At 39.9% G+C, this 23363-nt stretch overlaps 1 protein-coding gene across 2 annotated transcripts in view; it reads left to right on the plus strand.

Moving 5' to 3' along the window:
• The window catches only part of NALF1 (NALCN channel auxiliary factor 1), a 713496-nt gene that overhangs the window by 664848 nt on the left and 25285 nt on the right, over positions 1-23363 (plus strand). For both annotated transcript variants that reach the window (XM_063618644.1, XM_055244081.2), the window contains exon 2: positions 1813-1984. In XM_063618644.1, the coding sequence (XP_063474714.1) occupies positions 1813-1984 (172 nt within the window). The remainder of the gene's footprint in view (positions 1-1812; positions 1985-23363) is intronic.

Here is a 23363-nt window from a genome sequence, read left to right on the forward strand (position 1 = left end):
AGCTAGTGCTTCCAGCCTCTGGCTGCTGGCACCACCTCCACCTTCACCTGTCCCCCTGAGGCAGCCTCTTGCTGTCCCCCTGGGGCGGACAGCCACAGCCCACCTCCGTTTCCCAGTTGGCATAAGAATTCTTAGAGGTTTCTTCAGCTATTGTAACGTTTTCTTCTAGTGCAGTTTTTCAGTGTACACTGTTACGAATAGACTCATTCAAAAGACCTGTAAGAATTCTAATTATTTGTATGTTTTACTGATAAGTTACATGGTGATTGTAAGCCATTGATGACTAGCAAAGAAAAATTACTTTTGGCCACTTAAAAGTGTATCTCACTTCGATATTTACCTCGTTTTACCTCTACCGAGGCACCTTGACCACAGAATAAAGCGTCACTTTGATCAACCTAATAAAAAGTTATGAATAAAAAAATACATTCCTCCTTCTACCAAATGGATATTGACCCGGGGCATGGAAGGCCATGCTGATTTTAGGTTCATCTGCAAACTTCCTTGTGATTTCATACATGCTTTAAAAGTAGTTTTCGGATTAAATATAGGATAACTATTAGGACCACAGTCTTTGGAGTCCTACAAAACATGGGTTTGAAGTCCGGATTTTCCACTTCCATTACCCAATATTATTATTACTCAATATTATTCCTGTGCAAAATGTGACTAATAGTTACGGTCAAAAGTGCATGCTGAGAATTACATGGAAAAAAAAGTTTACAACTTACTTAGAAAAGAATATAAAGTTGATCAATGCTAGCTATAAGTATTTATAATCTCTTGGGCTACCTTTAACTGCAGTGCCTCCATTTTTCTAGGTAAAATATAACCGGCAAAATGTTACTTGGATAATATTAACCCTAGAAATAGATAAATAAAAGCCATTAGTGCCAAGGACCTGGAGAATAACTGAATTTCAATGACCTGTACTGCAAATGGGTATATCTGCCATTGTTTTATTTGAATTTAAGATCAGCTTATTCCTTCGTGTCAGAAAAAGGCAGTTTTTCAATGTTTGTTTTCCCAAATAGTCACCAAAACAAAGAGATGAATGAAGTCCCAGTCCTTTCACATTTGATGAAATTATATAAATACGTAGCAAACATTGATGTGGCTTGCACATCATCCAGAAGGTTGAAGCTGTGGCTCTGATGAGGCTTCCCTCCTACTCCCAACCACACCACAGCATATGATGTCTGATCTATGTTGGGTGTTTCCGGGCTTTCAGACAGTGAGATTTTTAATGCATTTGGTGTGAGTCATGAACGTAAGTGTCCATTTCTGCCTGTTCTGTGCCTCTCAAAGTCCAAGATCTAAACAGCAGTTTCCCAACCCCTGCTGAGCCATCTTTGTAAAGTGCTTCGCGCCATCTAGCGTCGGATGGGGGCATAGACGTGGGACTCCGTGTGGAGGGAACCGGCTCACCAGCCACATCGCAGCAAGTTAACTACAGCACAGAAGAGCAATAGAGTCAATTATTTATGTTACTTTAGATATCACTGCATTTTGAAAACTGAACTTCCTGCTTAAATCCACTGATTTTCAAATAAGCCACATAAAATTAAAGGCCAAAATACCTTTTACATTCTATTAGGGATGCAATCAAATACTGTTTTGCTTTAATCGCGGGGACTTTCGTTGCTGTGTTTGTATCACTTGCAGCTGTCGTTGTGTAAATACGCTTTCTCACAATGAGGGCTCTCTTAGGACCCACTTGAAACCGCAGCACGCTTGCACGCTTCTCACAGTGCCTCTATCACTGTAACTGTTGTCACACCTCTATATTTTTCATTCTTCTCTTTTTTTCAGATTGTCTACAAAGCCTGGCTCTGTTCCCAGTATTTTGAAGTCACACAGTTTAACTGCAGAAAGACAATTCCTTGCAAGCAATACTGTTTGGAGGTTCAGACGAGGTGTCCATTTATATTGCCCAACAATGATGAAGTCATCTACGGAGGCCTCTCCAGTTTCATCTGTACAGGTACAGTGCTGGGCGGGAGTCTGTAAACCAGCCTCCGGGGGTTTGGCTTTCTTGTGTGATGTTTGTTTGCTTTGCTGTTTCCTTTCACTGATACAACCTTGAAGATGCGGCTGGTAGTTTTCCTCACTGTCACTAATAGAAGCACCGAACACTCTCCTCAACTGGTCTGGAAATGATTCAGCTTCTGAACCACATGGTCTGTCTGTAACTGAGACCACAGTTATTCACTGTATAAAAGAAGACATCTGATGGCAGAATATTAGCAATCATTAGATATACTTACATGTGACCTAGTGTAGGTTAGATTCAGTCTGCAGTGCCTTTGAATTCCATAAGAACAGGAGACGTGCTAACGCCAGTGAAATAATACTTTTCAAATTAGTCAGAGGTTTATGTTCTCTTGCCTATTTTCTTTTATTTTCTGAGAATTTTTACGTTATGTTATCTGTAAAAAGTATTAAGAGCGTTAAAAATATCTGCCTAAATTGTACGTGTGTGTGTGTGTGTGTGTGTGTGTGTGTGTGTGTGTCTATTAGAGCCACACAACAAGTCTACCCATTAAATAATGTTTACTTCTTTCAGCAAATGAGTCAGACTGGGCAAAACACCAATATCAGCACTCCTTTTCTGGATATTTATAAGCATTACATAATTTAGACAGAATAAGATATAAAGAGCAAGAGTCTTTTTTTTTTTAAATAAAAAGATAATTAGATGGTGAGAACAAGATACTTCGCCAGGGTGGTGTGATAATCCGAGTGGTTGCTCTGCATTCTCTTTTATAACGATAATGCTATACGGCATCCCTGGAATTACGTGGCTCAAGTTGTAGCACATTTCGTTTTCAAGTGTAAGGATCAAACACCGTCATATGTGTAGAGACACATGAAAATGCTCTTCTGACAGTAGACTTGCCAAACTCCTCTAAAACAGAGTAGCGTATGAAGATGCTCAGTGTGAGAACTTATCAAATTATTTCCTCATCGCTTATTTACATACGTATTCATTAGCCACAGTGTTCTAAGTGATAAGCTATCAATAGATAGTCTGCCAAGGCTCCCCCTAAGAACTGGATAAGTATTTCTTTTTTTTTTTTTTTTTTTTTTTCTCTTGAGATGGAGTCTCGCTCTGTCACCTAGGCTGGAGTGCAGTGGTGTGATCTCGGCTTACTTTAACCTCCGCCTCCCAGGTTCAAGCAATTCTCGTGCCTCAGCCTCCCGAGTAGCTGAGATTACAGGCATGCACCACCACACCTGGCTAATTTTTGTATTTTTAGCAGAGACGGGATTTCACCGTGTTGGCCAGGCTGGTCTCCAACTCCTGACCTCAAGTGATCCGCCCGCCTTGGCCTCTCAAAAGTGTTGGAATTACAGATGTGAGCCACTGTGCCCAGCCTGGATTCATATTTCTTATGCTGCCCAAGCTTGTGGGAAGAACATGTGGCTGAAGGTCAGGAGCATTGGCCTTCATCCTGTTTCTATTGTACATTCTCTCAGAGGCACCACCCCTTCACTAGTAAATTAGAAAGTGCAGTGGCCAAACCCTCCCCCATGTGCATTTGCTGCAAGGATTACAGATAAGGGAGAAGGGCAAGTTATGTCATTAACCAGCCATAGCCATTGCACACAAGAAAGTGAAATGTAGAATGATTTCACAGGCCCGTGTGTTATTCTACTGACTTGATGCTCAAGTCATTTTTTGTGTAGCTCCTCTCTGCTGGAGGGGAAGGAGGGGGAGGAGGGGGAGGAAGGAGGGAAGAGGGAAAGAAGGAATAAGGGAAGGAGGGAAGGAGGATGTGAATATCTTCTTGCTTTGAGTTTGAGACAAAATTCACCAGACACAGGCTATTAATTCATATTGAATTTTGCATGGAACATTCCACAAATAACCATGAAGGTAAGGCCTTCATTTTTTTTCTCGTGGGACAATGAGGTGTCTGTGACATTAGGACTTCAGAGAAGCTATTCGATTTTTATGTTCTCAAAGTAGACAAAAAACCCAAATGAAGGGCGAGGTGTTTGCGTTTATCTTCTTTTTCCTCCATGTATCTGTGTTTGTGAATCTGAAATATATGTTTGAATGTTCACCCACTTCCTCCGTACACATTCAGAATGCCAGGGTAGAATTAAATCTCTCACTTCACAACATGGGCAGAGAATCCAGTCTGCAGTTTTAATTGTTTTCGAGTTTGGTAAAAACAGCTTCTGCATAGCCATAGCTACATCATTAAGGAAAAGTGGCAGGAATAGAGAGATTTATCAGATCCAGAGAAAAATGCCATCTCCGTTAGAGGCCCCCTAGGATAATCTCATCACTGAACATTTGGAAACCCAAGAACAGTGGTTCTTATGTCACTTTCAGTTGGGTTAATGTTCATTTTGTGTTTAAATTGCTCAAAAATATACAGAATTAATTCTGAAGTCATTTCACCCTGAAGTTCTGTAAAACAATCTGACAGAAAAAAATAATAATTTTCATATTGATCTTCTTTTCTAAGGTGTGACCTATGCCTCTTTGAAGAATTGTCATCCACATTGATAACTAGCAGCCATCATTTCCCACCATCAGTTACAGGTTTCCCTTAAGAGTGCACTGCTGAGGCCAGATGCAGTGGCTCATGCCTGTAATCCCCACAGTTTTGGGAGGCTGAGGTAGGAGGATTGCTTGAAGCCAGGAGTTTGAGGCCAGTCTGGACAATGTAGCAAGAGCCTGCCTCTACAAAAAATTAAAAATAAAAGAACTAGCCAGACACAGTTATGTGCACCTGTGGTCCCAGCTATTTGGAAGGCAGAGACAGGATTGCTTGAGGTCAGGTGCTGGAGATTGCAGTGAGCTGTGATCCTGCCACTGCACTCCAGCCTGGGCAGCATAGCGAGACCCTGTCTCAAGAGTGCACTGCTGGACCTGAGCAAGGAGATTTCTACTCCTGTCCATCACAGCTGCCTGCCCATTGCTTATAAGAGTCCCAGACATGGGCCCCAGAATGGTTTTCATCTTGGATGATGTTAGAATAGAGGACAGCTCCCAGAGGACCACTGGCTAAACTGTGGAGTGGCTTGTCATGCTTCTAAGGAAACTAGTAAGACATATGTGCATATAATTTGTTCCCAGATTTTAAGTTGCACATTTTTGGATGTCTGTCTCCTACAAATGTACACGGATTTTTAAATAGTTTATATGATAAATAAGTTTGCAAGTAAATGTGAGCCATCTCAGGTACCTTTATGCATTTTGCATGAAATGTCTTCTGTACCCAGGAAGGACCAGAGTAAACACAGAAGAGAACAGGGAGTATTTTTCTAGTTTCCCAGTTGGCTGCTGATAACCTAAGGCCACCTGGATGGCCTTAGGTTGGATGGTGAGCTCATAGCAACTTCACGTGTTCACAAGTAGTTCTGTTGGATGTCTTCCTTGTTGAGTTAGGCACAGAGATGATCACTAAACACAGTTCCATCAAAAAGAATTCACCAAGTAAGTTGACCTTCCTCTTGCCTCCAGCAATTTTTCTTTTTGAAAAAAATAACAAAGCATTTGATTTCCACTCTAGATGTTAAAATGCAATCATTTCTCACTAAGAATTAAAGGAATGGGTGGAGTTTCCTTCAAATTCAACAAATTTAATTATAATGGTTTTCCTGCTATTTGGACTGCATCCAATTCACAGCTTCCAGAAGGATGGAGAATTCCCTCTAGGATATCGAGGATCCTTCACTTACTTTTCTTATCAACCTCAAAAAAATGTATTCTGTAAGCACGTAACTGCATATGGCCCGATGACAGATACTGTCCATGTGAGCATCAGTTTTCTTCAAGGTGCTTCTCCTTAGTGGCAAACCAGTGGTGTGGTGATTCCTTTACTTAGAGTCCTCTGTACCCAGAATCTTAGAGATCTCAAGTTCTTCCTCTCATTGTCTTATTGGCTATATACTGATACCTAGGATTCCTATTATTCACAAAAAAAAGGGAATATCACCCCTTGGAATCAATGAACAATTTCTGTAAATGATCAGGAGTTATTTACCATTTTGGTCACACTTACTAAATTCAGTATCTCGTGCGTCATTTCTTTATGGTGCTCACATCACCATATACCAAATTTGAAAGTTTTAAATGTATATATTTTTGATCATCTGCTACCTATGATCCTTTAGTAAGCCAGGAACTTACTTTAAAAAATGAAATATCTGGGAATGCATGTCCATTACTATAGAATGCTTTCGATTGAGGATGTTACAGAAGGTCATGACCAAATGTTCTAACCACGGATCCTGATGACAAGAGCATCCCCGCGCATATGTTTAATTCCAATTCTGTCTTAGGAGATAAAAGGAAAGACACTTTGCCTGAGATCTCTCTTGAATTTTTTTCTATTAAAGAATAAAACTGACACGTGACTAAAAAAATGTTTTAAAAATTAATTGGAAAGAAATTCCGAGGTGCTGTCAGGGTGAAACATGTCATTTAATGTTAGGCATTATTGAGCTAAAATTTGTCAAGGTGGGTTCTGTTGGGTTTGCAAGCTCAGTTCGCATAATACACTGCTATTTTAGAAACTCAGTTGCTTCATCTTTAAAGTGAGGGGGTGGAAGTCGTTTTTGCATTCTACGATGTCAACCCGTCATCGTGGTAATTACGTGGGCTTCCCTCTCCACACTCCCTCGCCTCATTCCAGAGTCCCCTGGAGAAATCCTTGATTGCTTACCTGTAACAGTGAACCAAGCTGAAGAAAACAGAGGCAGCGGAGGAGCACAGGCTGTGGGTGCTATGGTAACAAACATTAAGAAAATTACTATTTGATTGATAGATAAAATAGACCAGCCATGATTTGCCGCTCCCTTACATAGGGAAATTATTGAAGGAATAAAAGTAAAAGTTGGTCTGCTGGGGGTTACTGACAATGGAGATAAAACATATTTTAAGAATTCTATGTGAATTCTGCATTCCATTTTTTTTCTTTTTCGTTCCTTTTGAGCTGTGACAGGAATAAGGTTCTGTTTCTGTCTCTGGGGAAAATACTGTGGGCTGCTGTTGTTCCTTACTTGACAGGCGGTTGAGGCTGCAATGGGAGGTGGGCGCCCCCTGGTGGCGACTCTGCGCGCCTGCAGAGCGTCTGAAAGGACGTTCACTGCCTGCAGGCAACGGAAGGGAATAACCCGAGGGGAGGAAATGCATTGATCTGCATATTGATCACATTCGAAGGAATTTTTTTTTTTTTAATGTTTGGCAACTCACGGTTTACTTGCGAGTGAGTTCACAACTGTAAAAGAGAAAACATTTGCAAAAATCCAGTCCTCACATGACCAGTGAGTTGAGAAAGATTGTTAAAAGACAAAAAGATGTTCTCATTAGAGGAAAATTTCAATAGAAAAAAAAATCTACTTCTGTAGATTTTAATTTGAACATTTATGCTATTTCAATTTATTTATTTTCCCCTGTGTATGCATATGTTCATTTAATTTTTTAAAATCAGGGTTTTTGTCTGAAAACAGAATAATAGAAAGACCAGTGTAGTTATAGCATCATTTAATCTCATACAAAATATTTTAATAAATATATCAAAGTTTAAGGGAAAAAAGAAATGAGAAGGGAGATGGTATGCCCAGAATAAAATTAAAAAATGAGAGTAGGTTATGAAACCAAGTAAAATGTAGTAACTTCATATGTTCGTGACATCTTCTTCCATTAAAACATTGTACTTTTTGAGGTTTATTTCAGTTAATATCTTTAGGTTTGAGTTCAGATCATTCCTACTTAAGATTGCTTTTTCTGAATTATATATTCACAAAGATCCCAGCAGGTCAAGTTTGCCTTTGGCAAGAGAATGTATGTAGGGAATAGAGGAGGAATTAGGATGTCTGGATTCTGCCAGTAGCTATGAATTTTGGAAAATTGCCCCCACTATAAGGTCTCATTGCCTCACTTCCACAAGTGGCTAACAGTACTGAGCCCAGTGTCAGAACACTCAGTGCCCAGGCCTGCCGAGAGCAGAGGCCCGAGCTAGATGGGACCCCGTGTAGTCCAGCCTGGCCGTGCTTGGACTGGAGAATGAGGAGGAGAATGAGGTTTTACGCTTGTCTGTGTGGGGAGAGGAAGACACCTGCCTCCAGCTCACCTGGGTGGCACGTTGGAGAGCAGGCAGAGCTTGTGGGCCCCCCTCTCTGCCTCCAGCTCACCTGGGTGATGCTCGTTGGAGAGCAGGGAGAGCTCTGTCTCCCTCTGCCCGCCTCTGCCTCCGGGCATGCTAACAACTGGGCAGGCCCTGCACAAACTTGCTCACCCAACAGCCTTTGGGGAAGTTCTAACGTAGTTCAAGTTATCCTTCTGCTTCTCATCACTACACCTTGCCTGGTCTAAGAGGACAAATGAAATGCATCAGACCAGGGAGAGTGGAGGAAACCAAGCCAGAAGCACTTCCAGGGATGGGAGTTCAATCAGCCCCGAGAAGTGTCTGTGCTTCAGTGGTGGGTCCTGAGGCAGCTGCCCCAGGGAACCACTGAGGGCCCAGCCTGAGCCATGTCAGGGCCCATCACCATGTCAGGGGGCACCACGGGGGATGGAGCACAGCGCCTGATGGCTGTCCTTTTTGATGCCATCGAGGGAAGACAGTGGCGTCAGCCCATACTCACTCTCTAACCTTGCACAGAAGTGACAGCATGTCTGGCAAATATATTCAGGCCCTCTGAACCCTCTGGAAGGAAAGTCACCCTTTTCTCAAGCCAGACCATGAGCACTGCCCTCAGAGAGGCAGTGCCAGCACCTGCACAGCTGAGCTGGTGAGTCTCTTCTTAGATGGAAGCTGAATCAAAGCATGTAGTGATCTCCTCTACAGCCAGGAGGTGACAACACACACCCATGACAAAGGTTTCCCTGCATTCGACGTGAGTGAGCGAACTTAGAACTACTGACCACACAGTAGCTGTCAAAGCGAGAAGCCAAAGGAAAGATTTGAATTCTGGAATGTCAGTTTAGGAAGAATATGGCCAAGTGAGATTTCCCAGAACAGGTGAAATCTTATTCAATGAGAATATTTACCTATTTTGTCTGCAAGTAAGACATCTTTGTGAAGATGTGAAGAATTTGTGAATTCTTGGTAAGAATTTATGCCCACTTGGTAGCTGTTCTGGATACTGGACTAATTTGAACAATGAAATTATCCTGTGCGATTATAGATTCAGTCAATCTTAGACAAACCAAAATTACTGAAGTCATCTAGTTTGATGCCTTGAGGATTAACCACTCCCTCAAAACAAGCAATTGCAGAAACAAGAATAGCTCCACATTTCCTGGCTCTCAGTTCAGCATTTGTAGTGGAACAGGAAACGACCAGCCAGCCCATCCTGAAATTCATGTGTAAGCAATTGTTTCCTTGCTATGTACAGCTGGAAAAAGTCAGTAGGTTAACGGAAGGTGATCACGCCCACAGCCTGCTGTCTTTGCATTGCAAATCTCATTGTTCAACAAATGTGTCCTGATTTCTCAACATCACACGTCACATTAAAAATGAATGTTACAAGCATTTTGGAACATAGACATTTTTCTGGTTAAAGAAAAGAAGACTGTCTAGGTCATTGTTCTCAGGAAAATTTTTTGCTTAGATGGCAAATTTTGTCAGATTGCTTAATTCTTAGGATGCATACACACACAAATAAATTAGTATAAAGGGTAAGAACAGAGAGCTAGTTTCTAAAATGTATGTGTGAATATTATTATGAATCCAAATCACCTTATCCTTGTGTTAGATATTTTATAATATATAATAGATTGTATATATAATATATAATATCTATACCATGTCAACATATAGTTATATAATTTATATGTAATTCAAATATCCAATTTATATAGAGATACAATTAAAATAGCTAAATTTCCAGATAATGTAGGTAGTAAAAAAGAAATACCTTAGGTTTAAAAATTGAAGACCAATTTGTAAGCAGAACTTTAAAATTAGTTTTAAAGTTAATTCCAAATTAAAAAGAGAAAGAGTGAATTTAATGTAGGCATAGCAGCACTGATGGAATAAATGTGTAAATTCTCCAAGAAGAAAACTTGAAAATAAAAAGTTCAGTTAGGAATAAAACTTCTAGAGTGCTATTTTAATGTGATGGTTCTCTGGTTATTATGTTATTGTCTGACACTACTGGTTCAGTCCTAAATATGGTATGTTGTACCTTTATTGACCAATTTATGGGGTCAAAAGAGTGACGAACCCAGGCATAGAGAGTCTGAAAATGCCGACCTCGCTACCGAAACTCACTCCTGCCAGAAAGTAAGGCTCATGGTAACCTTCACTAATAGCTCCTCCTTTACAGAATATGTCATTACCTGAGGGAGTAAGGGAGATGCTTTTTTGGGCTTGTCTTAGGGACATTTGCCGTGTTTTAGTCTTTTCTGTGTGTGTAAGTGAGCTGAGAAAGCCCCAGGAAATCCACCTTCAAATATGCAGGAACAAACATTGCAAGGGAAATGAAAATAATTTCAATCACAAGGGAAATAATTGTCCCAAGATAGGACCTGTTTCTCACTGCATAGTAAATTCTTCTTTTATAGAGGTCATTTTTTCTTTCTTTCTTTCTTTTTTTTTTTGAGACAGAATTTCGCTCTGTTGTCCGGGCTGGAGTGCAGTGGTGCAATCTCGGCTCACTGCAAGCTCTGCCTCCCGGGTTCACACCATTCTCCTGCCTCAGCCTCCCGAGTAGCTGGGACTACAGGCGCGTACCACTATGTCCAGCTGGTTTTTTGGTATTTTTAGTAGAGACAGGGTTTCACCGTGTTAGCCAGGCTGGTCTCGATCTCCTGACCTTGTGATCTGCCCACATGGGCCTCCCTAGAGGGAATTTTAAGATGTAGCATTTCACTGTGAACTGTGAAGAGCCAGAGAAACTTCCTTCTGATCTCTTCCAAGGCCTATGATATGTGCCTATACGTTGAGAGATATCTACCAACTTATCAACTTATGGATGGAAGGATAGATTAGATAGATGATAGATAGATAGATAGATGATAGATAGATAGATAGATAGATAGATAGATAGATAGATAGATAGATTAGATAGACAGACAGACAGACAGATAGACAGACAGACAGACAGATAGATATCAACGTATATGCACATATCATAGACCTTGGAAGAGATCACATGGAAAGGCCAGTTTTTGAGAACTGGAGACAAAAGCCAAAATAGTTCTCAATCGCTATCTCTTCATTGCAGTGGCATGTCTGCCGATGTGGTAAATAGGCAATTTCACTGGATGAACGTTCATTTTCACTCGGTCCCCCTGGCCCCGCAGCTCCAGGGTCCTTAAGGTTCAACTTCAGAGTTACGTCTGATGCCACCAATGAGTAGGAACAGGTCCTGTGGCCACACTAAAGTCACGGGGACTACAGCAGTTGATATTACATACTTTTGAAATATTTAAGTGTGTTTGCTTATGTTTGAATTGATAAGTGGTGCTCATGACACAACATCCAAAAGACACAAAACAGGCAAGATCAAGTCACCTCCCCCAGCCAACTGGCGACTGATGTCATGGGTTACAGACTTATTATCGTTTATTTACTCAGTTCCTGACTAATGGCCATTTGAGTTATTCCTAGCCATCTGTTATTAAATGCAGTTCTGCAAGGCATATTTTTGTTGCTGTATCATTTACCACAGCCTGTGAATTTTACTGTAAAATAAATGTCTACCAAGAAGTAGAGACGGATGAAAGAGTCCGCGCATCCATCGTGTGGGAGATGCTTGCCATGTAACCCATTTTTGGCACAGATCATGCCCCTCGCTTGATGTCCTAATTCCCTTAGGAGAGTCTGCAAGCTTCTTAACCTGGCTTGATTTGACCTATTTCCCACCGCCCCCCCAACCTCATTCATCATCACTTCCTCTTTGGGACCCAACACCCCAGATATAGCCACCCAGCATGTGAAGCCCCACTGCCTGGGACGCCCATCTGTCAAAGCTTCCTCTGGCTAATCCTGAAGTAACTGTGGCTCCCAGGAGGAGGCCCTCCCTGACCCCCAAGGGGGAGTTTGGAGCAAGTGTGCCCAGAGCACCCTGTGCTTCTGCTGCTGTGGTGCTCACTGGGCTGTATTTTAATCACAGGCCACTTTCCTGTCTCCTTCTCGTTTTGGTGAGTTGGGTTAAGGTAAGAACTTATGTCCTCTGGTGTGTCCACAGGACACCAAAAAAGTGCCAGACACATTGTTTGTGTTCAATAAGCAAACATTGGATGAGTTCATTAGTGAGTAGCAACTCCGTCCTGTGAGCAAGAAGAAGCTCTGTGGTGGGAGGTGTCACTCAGGACAAGCAGCGAAGGTCAGCCATGCCCTGCACAGCCTGCAATGCTCCTGCCCACTGGCGTCTGTGGCAATGCTGTGAACGGGCAAGGGGGCTGATGGTTGGATGCACTTTAACAGTGTCCTCCGTTGGGAGTCAGAAAGAAGCACCTCAGTATTTCACGTCAAAGCTGTTTTTTGTCCTTGTATCCCACCCTCCTGTCAATGCAGTATAGAGGCTTCTGCTGAATGGAGTTCACACCACTGCCACACAACTCCACTACCTGGAATGCTGCAACTTAAAACAAAGGCTGAAAAGTGATGTGGCATCTAAGCTTATGGAATTTACATTTTGAATGGGTACCCCAAACTCAGTGTCATGTGTTCAATTGTGTCCCCTGTTCTCCAAATTCAGATGTTGACATCCTAACCCCCAGCACCCCAGAATGTGACCGTATATGGAAATAACTTGGTTATGGAGCTCATCAAGTTAAAATGGGTCATTAGGATGAGCTCTAGTCCAATGTGATTAGTGTATGTGTTAGTCCACTAGGGCTGCCATGACAGTACACCACATCCTACAGGCCATTTGAGTTATAGACTCAAATGGGTTATAGAAATTTGGATATAGACACAGAGATAAAACAATGTGAATAGATGTAGGAAGAAGATGATCGTCTACAAGCCAAGAAGAAAAGCCCATACCAGAGCTTTCCTGAAAACCCCCAGAAGGAGCCAACCCTGCCAACACATTGATTTTGGACATGTAGCCCCAGAAATGAGAGCAGCTGAATTGTGTTGTTTAAGCCCCCTAGTATGTGGGATTTTGTGATGACACCCCTAGCAGAGGAATACACTGAGCAATGCCTTGAAGTTTTGGAATAAAACAGACATATTCAATGTTATTTGTTCAAGTGAAGAACAAATTCTAACTCTTGTATGAAGATGAATTCTGCATGCTTCAGAAGTTCTGGAGGATTAGAGGACATGAAGAAATAAAAAGGAATTATAAAGGCATCCAGGGAGCTCAGCCAGCAGGATTTAGAGGATGATAATAACACAGAGAGAGTAGTAATGAAGAAAGGGTATTAACATTGCAGATAGTCTTTAATTGTAAAGTAAAATTATTTTTGTAAATTTTATGAATCTCCTTTTGAAGGAATTTAGAAGCACAATCAATTTGCAATGCTGCTGTGTGTGCTATGTCCCATTAATCATGGTTTAATAATTGGAAGACTTTAGACCTAAATCTGAAAACCCAGCATCTCAAGAAACTGCAGTTAGGGAATTTTTCCTCTGAAAGATCAAGCCACTCTCTGTAGTTTCTGCTCAATATTGCGGAAAATTTAAAACTGCACTAAAAATTAAACCTATTTAAAAAGAAAAAAAAAAAGAGTAAGAAAGAAAATCTCAAAACTAGCCAGATAAACTTTCTATATCTAGAAAAATTTTTTCCATTTGAAAGTATATTTGTTCTGTCATTCCCAGCCTGATTTTATGGATTCATATTTAAGGTTTCTGAAAGGAAATATAGACTAATACTTTTATATAACTGTTGTATTTAACTTCTGGACAGCTTTCAAATTCTCAGCCTTAATCCTTACCAGAAAAATTGGTTTCTATCTCCCTTCATTTCCATCATTATTTCCACAAGGGGATGAATAACATTTTAAAGGATAGAAAAATTTCCATGAGGGAACTTCAAATTTATTAAAAAGTCACGAGCTCCATCAATTTGCACACACACAAAAGCAAGTGTGGACAAATGATTAAAGAAATTCCTCACGTAAAATCACAGAGCTATAGAGCTGGAAGGGGCCAGGCTGCTGCCCCGCTGCAGCAGGTGAGTGCCGTGTTGTTTACTGTGGAGTGCTAGCCGCAGCCAGAAGGGAGAATGCAGAAATGAGAGTGGATGCAGTGAACAGCTAGGAACATCAGCCACGTGTGAAGAAGCAGGCAGGGACTTTCTTGGTCATATTTGTCTAACATGGTAGCTCAACAATTAAATTTAGCAAATAAATAAATTTGAAGAATAGAGAAATTAAGTAGCTTTCCCAAGTTCACAGGAAAGCCCACAGGAAAACCCAGCACATCTGACTTCCCACTTAGCTTGGTCCATTGCTTTTCTACGCTCTTTTTAAAAAAATAAATAAATTGTATTTTGCATATTTAGGGTATATTAAGATATACAATATGATGTTATAAGATACATTGTCTCGGTCCATTTTATGTTGCTATGACAGAATACCAAAGACTAGGTAATGTATAAAGAAAAGATATTTATTTCTGAGAGTTTTGGAGGCTGGGAAGTCCAAGGTTGAGCGACAGCTCTAGTGAGGGTCTTCCAGCTGTGTTGCAGTGTGGTGGAGGACATCATTTGGCCAGAGCACAAGAGCAGGCCTGCCAGCTCAGGCATCTCTTCCTCTTCTTACAAAGCCACAGGTTCTACCGTCGGGCCCCACTCTGATGACCCTTACATGATACTAAAAGTCCCTTCCAAAGGCCTCACCTCCAATCAACATATAAATTTGAGGATTAAGTTTCCAACACATGAGATTCGGGGGACACATTCAAACCATAGCAAACACACATATAGGAGAATGGTTAATAGTGGAACAAATTTATCATGTCTATCTTCTCACTTGGTAACCACCCCCCAACCCCTCTACGGCAAGAGCAGCCGTAATTTACTCATTTAACAAAAATCCTGAATATAATACGCTATTATTAGTCCTCATGTTCTACATTAGATCCTTCAACCTGTTCATCCTCCATATTTGTCACTTTGCATCCTTTGACCTACATCTCCCCATCTTCCCCCACCGTGGAGACCACTGTTTTATTCTCTCTCTATATCTGAACTTTTTTGGTTTTTTAGATTCCACATATAAGTGCCATCATATAATATTTTTCTTTCTGTGTCTGACTTACTTCACTTAACATAATGTCCCCTAGGTTCATCCACATTGTGGCAAGTGGCAGGATCCCTACCTTTTTTAAGGCTGAAAAATATTCTATATTATATTCTTATATATCAATCAGTGTATTTTTCCATTTGTCCATTGATGAACACTTTAATTGTTTCTACATCTTGGCTGTTGAGAATGCTTTTTCTTTTCACCTGAATTTTATTTTGGAATTGGAGTACCTTTCTCATTACTAGCTTGATTCCAGATACTTATAAATGATTACCCTGATTTTTGTAAACTTTTAAGTTCAGGGGTACATGCATGGGTTTGTTATATAGGTAAACTCGTGTCATGGGGGTTTCTTGTACAGATTATTTCATCACCCAGGCATAAAGCCTAGTACCCATTAGTTATTTTTCCTGATCCTCTCCCCCCTCCCACCCTCTCCACTCCAAAAGACACCAATGTGTGTCGTTTCCCTCTGTGTCCATGTGTTCTCATCATTTAGCTCCCACTTATAAGTGTGAACATGCAGTATTTGGTTTTCTTTTCCTGTGTTAGTTTACTAAAGATAATGGCCTCCAGTTCCATCCATGTCTCTGCAAAGGACATAATCTTGTTCTTTTTTATGGCTGCATACTATTCCATAGTGTATATGTACCACATTTTCTTCATCTAGTCTACCATTGATGATTTCCCTGCGGCTATTACAAAATACTTTGCTAGACTTGCTGTTCTAGGGAGACATCATTGTAAGAATAAATGTGGTGAATGTGTATAAGTTTATATTCTTTCTCTTTTATAATAATTTTCCTACTAAGAAGTATATTCTGCCTTCTTTTCTTCTGAGAATTTTCCCTTGAAATTTACTCATTCAACAAACATTTACTAAGAACCGATTGTATTAGTTTTCTATTCCTGCCTTAACAAATTGCCACAACTCAGTTGGCTCATAACCTAAGAAATGCATATTCATCTGCAGAAGTAGGGAAATTAAATAGATGCTAGCCTGCAGGCTTTATACGTAAGTATTAAGAAAGTATAGAGGAGGCAGGGAGCAACCTTGGAAGTAAGTATGGAGAGTGTGATTATCACAAACTTACAGACGTGAAAAGGCGATACAGAGAAACGAAATTTCCTTGAGTTTAAACAGCTTATTCCTCAAAGGAAGAATGAAATCCATGGTGAAGGTTTAATTCATAGCTTCTGTGCTCCCTTGAGTATGTTACTGCTATTACAAATAACTAGCATTATTACTAGCCACTAATTTTTGTCTGTTTGAGAGAAAGCAGAGTCCTGGAAAGACAGTTTTCTCAATTTTAATCTTACTAGTTTTAGGGTACATGTGGGTTTTGGTTACATGGATAAGTTCTTAAGTAGTGATTTCTGAGATTTTACTGCACCCGTCACTTGAGTTCTACTTTTAGTTCTTTAAGGAGACTCCACACTCTTTTACATAGTGGTTGTACTAATTTACATTCCCAACAGTGTGTAAAAGTGTTTGCTGTTCAACACATCTATGCCAGCATCTATTGGTTTTTGACTTTTTGAATATGGCGATTCTTCCAGGAGTAAGATGCTAACTCATTGTGGTTTTAATTTGCATTTCCCTGATGATTAGTGATGCTGAGCATGTTTTCTTATCTTTGTTGGCCATTTGTATATCTTCTTTTGACAATTGTCTATTCATGTCCTTAGCCCACTTTGTGATGGGATTTTTTATTTTTTCTTGCTGATGTATTTGAGTTCTTTGTAGATTCTGGATATTAGTCCTTTGTCAGATGATAGATTGTGAAGATTTTCTCCCACTCTGTGAGTTGTCTGTTAACTCTGCTGATTGTTTCTTTTGCTGTGCAGAAGGCTTTTAGTTTAATTAAGTCCAATCTATTTATTTTTGTTGCATTTGCTTTTTGGGTCTTAGTAATGAATTCTTTGCCTAAGCCAATGTCTAGAAGAGTTTTTCTGATGTTATCTTTTAGAATTTTTGTGGTTTCAGGTTTTAGATTTAAGTCTTTGATCCATCTTGAGTTGATTTTTGTACAAGGTGAGAGATGGGGCTCCAATTTTATTCTTCTATATGTGGCCCATCAGTTTTCTCAACACCAATTATTGAATAGGATGTCCTTTCCCCAATTTATATTTTCATATGCTTTGTCAAAGATCAGTTGCCTGTAAGTATTTGGCTTTATTTCTGGGTTCTCTGTTCTGTTCACTGATCTACATGCCTATTTCTATGCATACCGTGCTGTTTTGGTAACTATAACCTTGTAGTATAATTTGAAGTTGGGTAATGTGATGTCTCCAATTTTGAATGCTTTTTATGTGCAAGACAGTCAGCCAAGCACTCAAGATGAATGATCTCATTACATCTTCACAATGTCTATGTGAGGAAAGTATGCATGTAGGTCAGGACTCTTGCAAGTGGCAAAAATCAAACAAAAACTGTGTTAAACAAAAAGAGACTCCATTGGTTTATATAACTGAAAAATCCAGATAAACATCAAGGTATATTTTTCATTAAATCAATAGATGATAGATAGATAGATAGATGATAGATTAGATAGATAGATAGATAGCTAGATAGATAGATTAGATAGGATAGACAGATGATAGATAGATGATAGATAGATAGATTAGATAAGATAGACAGATAGGTATATAAGTTGAGATAAAGATGTATTGGTGGTAGATGTACATGGAGAGATTCAATATAAATATGGATTTATAAATACAGCTCTCTCTCTCTCTAGTGCCAGCTCCAACTCTAGCTTTAGCTCTCTTTCTCCCTATCTATCTCTGAGCTCCACTTTTCTGTTTGTTAGATTATTTCAGCAGGGGATACAGGTCTTAACTTCTCTGTTTAGAAATTGCAGCAGGAAGCTATCACCTCATTTCCATTAATTTTCATAGACACGCAGCGCTGGAGTCTCATGTCTTGACTTGAGCTGCATGCCCACACTTGGGCAATCATGTAACCCAGGAATGGAATTCTCTGGTCGGTCAGGTTAGTCAGGGGCCCCTCCTGCATGTGGGAGGGGTTAGATTAGCCCCACCTGAACTGCATCCATTGAACTGGGGAGGACTGCTCCCCAAAACCACATCTGGGTGCTTTTCCCAGAAGGGGTAATTAAACAAAAGCTGCCCACTACCCTACATGTGTTGCCGTTAATGAGACCAACAATGCCTACACGAATCTCCTTACAGGTCTCGTCTGGTAAGTGGCGAAGTAAAGCCCAAGCCATCCTTGCTTTGTTGTTGTTGTTATTAATAATAATGGTGCATTGCAAACCATCCGCATTTTTAACACCCTGCTTACTGTTCATGTGCTGCCTATTCTAGACAGTAAAAAATGGTCTCTGAAAATTCTAACCATTTTGTTCAAATATCCTAAAAAGCCACAGCATTCTTTCTGCAGTCATATTTATTGTATTATTTATACTAAAAAATCTATGCTTAATCATTTAAAAATATTTAGTAAGTGCAGATAAGCAAAAAGAAGATAAGGAAAACCTTCAGCTACCACCAAGAGGAAAATGTCATCTTATACCATAAATAGTGTTTGAAACCGTTAAATATGCTTTCACAGCCTAATTTAATGACTGGGTAATAGTATAGCATATGAGCATAATGTAAATTGCACAAATGTTTTACTAATTATAGGATCTTTTTTTATTTTTTGCTACATAAAAAATGTTACTAAGCACATATATAAACATATTATTTCCATGTACTATTTATTTCATTAAAACAAACTTGGAGTTGAAAGGTCAAAGGGTATGCAAAAGCTTAAGCCTTTTGATATTTATTGCCAAAAATTCAAAAAGTTTATAACTACATGGATTCTCACCAGAAGTATATTATATGGCTCATTTTCTTACTCCTTTGTAGTCATAGGTTATTGTTGGAGTTCAGTCAGGCTGGTGGGAAAAATATTAGTTGTGATAGCTACAAACCCTCTTGGAAGGCCTGAGAGTTTGCATAACTTCAGTAATAGATATGGTTGAAGGCAACCTGATCTTTACCTTTAGTTAAATAAATTAGAGTAGTAACAAAGGAATGTGAGGAAGTTAGCTAGCTAGCTTGTTTACTCATGTGGTCCTAAAACTAACCTTTGATGTCCCGCAGGTGCTTAAGAGCTTTCTTCTCAGGAAGTCCACGATGTCAATTACTCTCTAGTGGTGTTGACTCAAGGCTTTGTCAATTAATCTTTACCAAATTAATGTGAGTCTCATTAGCTGGTCAGGGCCACCGTCTCAACTGTCTACAGTACTCTCCAGGGAGTCTGTAAGCAGCCCAGACACACTCAGCTGGACTGGCAAGGCAGAATATCTGTGTGTCAGTGCATGTTATTCATCCATCGTTTGGGTCAGGGTGTGTGGGTCAGACCCCCACAGCTGGTGCCCCATGTCAGGAGCGCTACCACAGGTTATTATAATTAATATTTACTTTTTATAAGTAAAATGTTTCACATCATTTTGTCAATTCTTTAAATATTTGTGTTTAAACTTTTTACATGGTCCTTTTTATCTCTCTTTTATGTTGCTTCTTAATGTCTAATTGTTCATTCAATACATAATCCTTTCTCTCTGTCTCTCTCTGTCTCTCTCTCTCTCATCATCGGTCATGCACATTCTCCTTTTCCTGCATCTGTATTTCTTATAAGAACACAGAATTGACTGGGTACAGTGGCTTATGCCTGTAAGCCCAGCACTTTTTGAAGCCAAGGTGGGCAGAACACCTGAGGTCAAGAGTTCAAGACCAGCCTGGCCAATATGGTGAAACCCCATCTCTACTAAAAATACAAAAAAAATAAATAAAAAATAAAATAGGCATAGTGGCACAAGCCTGTAATCCCAGCTACTCTGGAGGCTGAGGCAAGAGAATCGCCTGAACCCAGGAGGCAGAGGTCGCAGTGAGCCAAGAGGGCACCACTCACTGCACTCCAGCCTGGGCAACAGAGTGAGACTCCATCTCAAAAAAAAAAAAAAAAAAAATTAAGAATTTTAAGAATGTGTTCTACTCACATGGCGTAGAGTGACTGATGCAGCCAACACTGTGAAAGTCGTGGAGAAGTTCCTAGGACCCTGGCTTCTAACATATCAGCTTCTATCATCTCCTCTAGGAAACATGTACTTCAAAAACTAATTTTTAATTTTTTTTAAATTTTCTCAGTTTAATAGGTCTTCCAAGACTTTCAGATATATTTATTGAAATAAAATGTAATCTGCATCAAGACAGGAAAAATAACTAAACTATCACAAGAATGACTGCTTTTCTTTATTATTGTTATTATTATACTTTAGGTTTTAGGGTACATGTGCACAATGTGCAGGTTCATTGCATATGTATCCATGTGCCATATTGGTTTGCTGCACCCATTAACTCGTCATTTAGCATTAAGTATATCTCCTAATGCTGTCCCTCCCCCCTCCCCCGACGCCACAACAGTCCCCGGAGTCTGATGTTCCCCTTCCCGTGTCCATGAGTTCTCATTGTTCAATTCCCACCTATGAGTGAGAACATGCAGTGTTTGGTTTTTTGTCCTTGCGATAGTTTACTGAGAATGATGTTTTCCAGTTTCATCCATGTCCCTACAAAGGACATGAACTCATCATTTTTTATGGCTGCATAGTATTCCATGGTGTATATGTGCCACATTTTCTTAATCCAGTCTATCGTTGCTGGACATTTGGGTTGGTTCCAAGTCTTTGCTATTGTGACTAGTGCCCCAATAAACATACGTGTGCATGTGTCTTTATAGCAGCATGATTTATAGTCCTTTGGGTACATACTCAGTAATGGGACGGCTGGGTCAAAAGGTATTTCTAGCTCTAGATCCCTGAGGAATCACCACACTGACTTCCACAATGTTTGAACTAGTTTTACAGTCCCACCAACAGTGTAAAAGTGTTCCTATTTCTCCACATCCTCTCCAGCACCTGTTGTTTCCTGACTTTTTAATGATGGCCATTCTAACTGGTGTGAGATGGTATCTCATTGTGGTTTTGATTTGCATTTCTCTGATGGCCAGTGATGATGAGCATTTTTTCATGTGTTTTTGGGCTGCATAAATGTCTTCTTTTGAGAAGTATCTGTTCATGTCCTTCGCTCACGTTTTGATGGGGTTGTTTTTTTCTTGTAAATTTGTTTGAGTTCATTGTAGATTCTGGATATTAGCCCTTTGTCAGATGAATAGGTTGCAAAAATTTTCTCCCATTCTGTAGGTTGCCTGTTCACTCTGATGGTAGTTTCTTTTGCTGTGCAGAAGCTCTTTTGTTTCATTAGATCCCATTTGTCAATTTTGGCTTTTGTTGCCATTGCTTTTGGTGTTTTAGACATGAAGTCCTTGCCCATGCCCATGTCCTGAATGGCATTGCCTAGGTTTTCTCCTAGGATTTTTATGGTTTTAGGTCTAACATGTAAGACTTTAATCCATCTTGAATTAATTTTTGTAGAAGGTGTAAGGAAGGGATCCAGTTTCAGCTTTCTACATATGGCTAGCCAGTTTTCCCAGCACCATTTATTAAATAGGGAATCCTTTCCCCATTGCTTGTTTTTTTCAGGTTTGTCAAAGATCAGATAGTTGTAGATATGTGGTATTATTTCTGAGGGCTCTGTTCTGTTTCATTGATCTATGTCTCTGTTGTGGTACTAGTACCATGCTGTTTTGGTTACTGTAGCCTTGTAGTATAGTTTGAAGTCAGGTAGCATGATGCCTCCAGCTTTGTTCTTTTGGCTTAGGATTGACTTGGTGATGCGGGCTCTTTTTTGGTTCCATATGAACTTTAAAGTAGTTTTTTCCAATTCTGTGAAGAAAGTCATTGGTAGCTTGATGGGGATGGCATTGAATCTATAAATGACCTTGGGCAGTATGGCCATTTTCATGATATTGATTCTTCCAACCCATGAGCATGGAATGTTCTTCCATTTGTTTGTATCCTCTTTTATTTCATTGAGCAGTGGTTTGTAGTTCTCCTTGAAGAGGTCCTTCACATCCCTTGTAAGTTGGATTCCTAGGTATTTTATTCTCTTTGAAGCAATTGTGAATGGGAGTTCACTCATGATTTGGCTGTTTGTCTGTGATTGGTGTACAAGAATGCTTGTGATTTTTGTACATTGATTTTGTATCCTGAGACTTTGCTGAAGTTGCTAATCAGCTTAAGGGGATTTTGGGCTGAGACAATGGGGTTTTCTAGATATACAATCATGTCATCTGCAAACAGGGACAAATTGACTTCCTGTTTTCCTAATTGAATACCCTTTATTTCCTTCTCCTGCCTGATTGCCCTGGCCAGAACTTCCAGCACTATGTTGAATAGGAGTGGTGAGAGAGGGCGTCCCTGTCTTGTGCCAGTTTTCAAAGGGAATGCTTTCAGTTTTTGCCCATTCAGTATGATATTGGCTGTGGGTTTGTCATAGATAGCTCTTATTATTTTGAGATACGTCCCATCAATACCTAATTTACTGAGAGTTTTTAGCATGAAGGGTTGTTGAATTTTGTCAAAGGCCTTTTCTGCATCTATTGAGATAATCATGTGGTTTTTGTCTTTGGTTCTGTTTATATGCTGGATTACATTTATTGATTTGCGTATGTTGAACCAGCCTTGCATCCCAGGGATGAAGCCCACTTGATCACGGTGGATAAGCTTTTTGATGTGCTTCTGGATTCGGTTTGCCAGTATTTTATTGAGGATTTTTGCATCAATGTTCATCAAGGATATTGGTCTGAAATTCTCTTTTTTGGTTATGTCTCTGCCAGGCTTTGATATCAGGACGATACTGGCCTCATAAAATGTGTTAGGGAGGCTTCCCTCTTTTTCTATCGATTGGAATAGTTACAGAAGGAATGGTACCAGTTCCTCCTTGTACCTCTGGTAGAATTCGGCTGTGAATCCATCAGGTCCTGGACTCTTTTTGGTTGGTAAGCTATTGATTATTGCCACAATTTCAGAGCCTGTTATTGGTCTATTCAGAGATTCAACTTCTTCCTGGTTTAGTCTTGGGAGGGTGTATTTGTCGAGGAATTTACCCATTTCTTCTAGATTTTCTAGTTTATTTGAGTAGAGGTGTTTGCAGTATTCTCTGATGGTAGATTGTATGTCTGTGGGATCGGTGGTGATATCCCCTTTTTCATTTTTTATTGCATCTATTTGATTCTTCTCTCTTCTTTATTAGTCTTGCTAGTGGTCTATCA

This window comes from Symphalangus syndactylus, chromosome 15 (assembly GCF_028878055.3).
Source record: "Symphalangus syndactylus isolate Jambi chromosome 15, NHGRI_mSymSyn1-v2.1_pri, whole genome shotgun sequence".
Lineage (NCBI taxonomy): Eukaryota > Metazoa > Chordata > Mammalia > Primates > Hylobatidae > Symphalangus > Symphalangus syndactylus.